This window comes from Lagopus leucura, unplaced genomic scaffold (assembly GCF_019238085.1).
Source record: "Lagopus leucura isolate 7727_CA_CO unplaced genomic scaffold, USGS_WTPT01 34141-0_obj-0_obj, whole genome shotgun sequence".
NCBI classification, from domain to species: Eukaryota; Metazoa; Chordata; class Aves; order Galliformes; family Phasianidae; genus Lagopus; species Lagopus leucura.
The window spans coordinates 1-2606 of record NW_024967196.1 but is presented as its reverse complement, the minus strand read 5'-3'; the positions used below and the strand labels follow the sequence as shown (position 1 = coordinate 2606).

Genomic DNA, 2606 nt, shown 5'->3' with positions numbered 1-2606 from the left:
AGGGGGTCCTGCCCCATAGGGAGGGTCCTCGTCTGTGGTTGGGGGCACGGACACGGATGGAGCAGGTTGGGGACACGGGCCGCTCGGTGTCACGGCGCAGGGGTTGGGGGTCCCCCACCGCAGCCCCCCCCGATGACATCAGGCTCTGATTTGGGATCTTTGGGCACAGGGCTGCGACGGGACCCAGCAGCACAGGGGAGTCCTCAGCCCCACACCTTTGTGACCCCATGGGGACGTGGCACAGCCCCCATAGGAACGCGGTGAGGAGGAGGGGGGGGGGGGCTCGGCCACGGCCTCGTTAGCGCGGCTCCTGGAGATCAATTAGCCGCTCTGGCACGGAGCGCTAATTGGCACAAACACGGCGGTGCTGGTGGTAAACAAGAGAGGCTGCCATGGGCCCCGGCCCCGCAGTACCTGCACATGATCTCATGGGTCAGCAGCACCCGGCACATCTCGGGGTTCTTGTCCTGCCCCTCGTAGATGATGGCCTGTGGGGACGGCATGGGGAGGGGGGGCGATGCACCCACGTGCCCCCCCCTCCCCACGCACCCAAGCGGCGCAGCCACCCGCACCCAGCCCTGCAGGGGGGGCGCCGGGGACCCCTGGCCTTACCTGCTTGGACATGGAGTCGATGAGGCGCACGTAGAGGTCCTGCTCGGTGCGCACCCCTGTAGGGGAGATGGGGGGGTCAGCCCGGCCCGCGCCCCCCGCCCCCCCCGGCACCCACCGTTGCTGTAGAGCAGCTGCAGGCGGTAATGGATCCCGTTGTTGGTTTTCTCGCCGTTCTGCTCCTGCAAAGCGGGGATGACGTTGAGGGGGGGCTCCGCACGCGGCCTCCAACCCCATCCTGGGCTGTGCAGCTCCATCCCTGGGGTGACCCCATGTTTTTTAGGGGGGGGGTCCCGGCCTCACCCGCTCCTTCTCTACGAAGTCCACGAAGGAGGTGCGCTCGATCTCCACGGGTTGCCCCTGCCGGTCGTACATGGCCAGCACGAAGTGGAAGAAGTTGGATTTCCTCAGGTTGGAGGGCGGCTGCTTCTCAAAGTGAGCTCTGGCCAGGCCGACCCCGCTGCCGGGTTATGGGGTGGGGGTGAGTGTGGGGTGGAGGCGCCCCCACGGGGCCCTTCCGTCACCCATGGGTGGGCAGTGATGTCCCCAGTGCCTGTGGGATGCTCTGTGCAGGGATGCGGGGATGGCAGCCGTGGGGCACAGCGGACACGGGGACCCCCCTGGGGACATCGCTGCTGTCCCCATAGGGACGCACAGCAGAGATAAGGCGGCCAGGTGGGTCAATGCAGAGCTACGTAAGGATGGCAGCCGTGACCCCATCAGCCACCATCCTGGCGTGTGGTCCCCACAGCGCTGATCACCGCCACCCCCGCCCCATAGATCAGCGTGGGGGGCCCGGAGCTGCTCAGCAGCAGTGGGACAGCACGGCCAAAACAAACACGGAGGTACAAACACCCCCCCCCTTCCGCCATCGAAAACACAGCGGGCCTTGGGGGGGGGGGGGGGGAGGAATTTGGCCCCCGGTGCTGCGAGCTCAGGCTGCCACAGCTGCTCCCGTGTGATGCTGTGGTCAGGAGAGACCCGGGGGGACCCCAACCCCACTGCTGTGAGAGAAAGCAGGGGCAGAGAGCTGGGGGGCACAGAGGTGCAGAGCCGGGGCCCACCATGGGACCCCCAACCCGCTGCAGGCCTGGAGCCCCCCGCAGCTCCAGGGGAGGCAGGGTTTGGGGGGGTCAGAGCTGAGCTACAGAGCCGGGTGGGCCGTCCCCAGAGCTCACAGCTCCTGAGAATGCCCCCAAATGACCCCCACCACAGCCTGCGGGGTGCAGGGGTTCTCCCGCAGCCCACCCCCAGCTCATGGGTACCCAGGGACCCCCAGAGCCGGGGGCAGAGCCGAGGGCGGGGGTCCCCGAATCAACACTGGATGCCAACCATAGGGCTCTGGTTGGGGACATGGCACAGCCCCAGCAAAGGGCAGCGCTGGGGTGGGGAGGGAGGGGGGGGGGGTAATGGCTGCATCTCCGCTCCCGACGCTGCCCAGAGCCCGAGCCCGGCTGCCATTAATTATTAAAGGCAATCAGAGCATTTCCTAGCAAATGGGACCGGCGAGCGCCTGTTACAGGAAAGCTCCGTCCTCCATTGGCGGAGCCCCTGGGATTGGGGGCACTGCGGTTACGCTGCCAAATCCTTACCGGGGGGGGGGGGGGGCCCGGCCCCCCCCCCCCCCCCACCCGGGGGGCCCCGCGGGGGACAGCAGCAGGACGGGGGGGGCGCTGCAGGCTGCGCGGCTGCCCCACGGCGCGGTGACCGGCAGGGAGCCGCCAACCCCCTCCTCGCGCACCGGCACACGGGGACACGCGGCGCTGCCAGCCCTGCTGCGCCGTGCGAAGTTTTGGGGCGAAGTCTTGTCACCCCCAACCCCCTTGCGGTCCCCTTCCCTGCCTGCCGGGCCGGGTTGGACCCTCAATGCTGCCCCAGTGCTGGGTGCTCAGCCGGGCAGCGTTTTGGGGGTCCCTGCGCCCCGTGGTGCAGCAGTCGGGGGGTGCCCACAGGGAGACCCCGACGGTGGGGTTGGGGTCCCGCGTGGAGGTGGCACA

General features: G+C 68.8%; 1 protein-coding gene across 1 annotated transcript; it reads right to left on the bottom strand.

Moving 5' to 3' along the window:
• Positions 1–317: 317 nt before the first annotated feature.
• Positions 318–1069, bottom strand: LOC122192998 (transcription factor COE3-like; the record flags this gene model as incomplete). The annotated part of the gene is made up of 4 exons (XM_042893692.1): positions 318–488; positions 613–668; positions 728–791; positions 913–1069. Coding segments are annotated over 4 exons (448 nt in total), but the record flags the coding sequence as incomplete, so codon positions are not given.
• Between the last annotated feature and the right edge of the window lie 1537 nt (positions 1070–2606).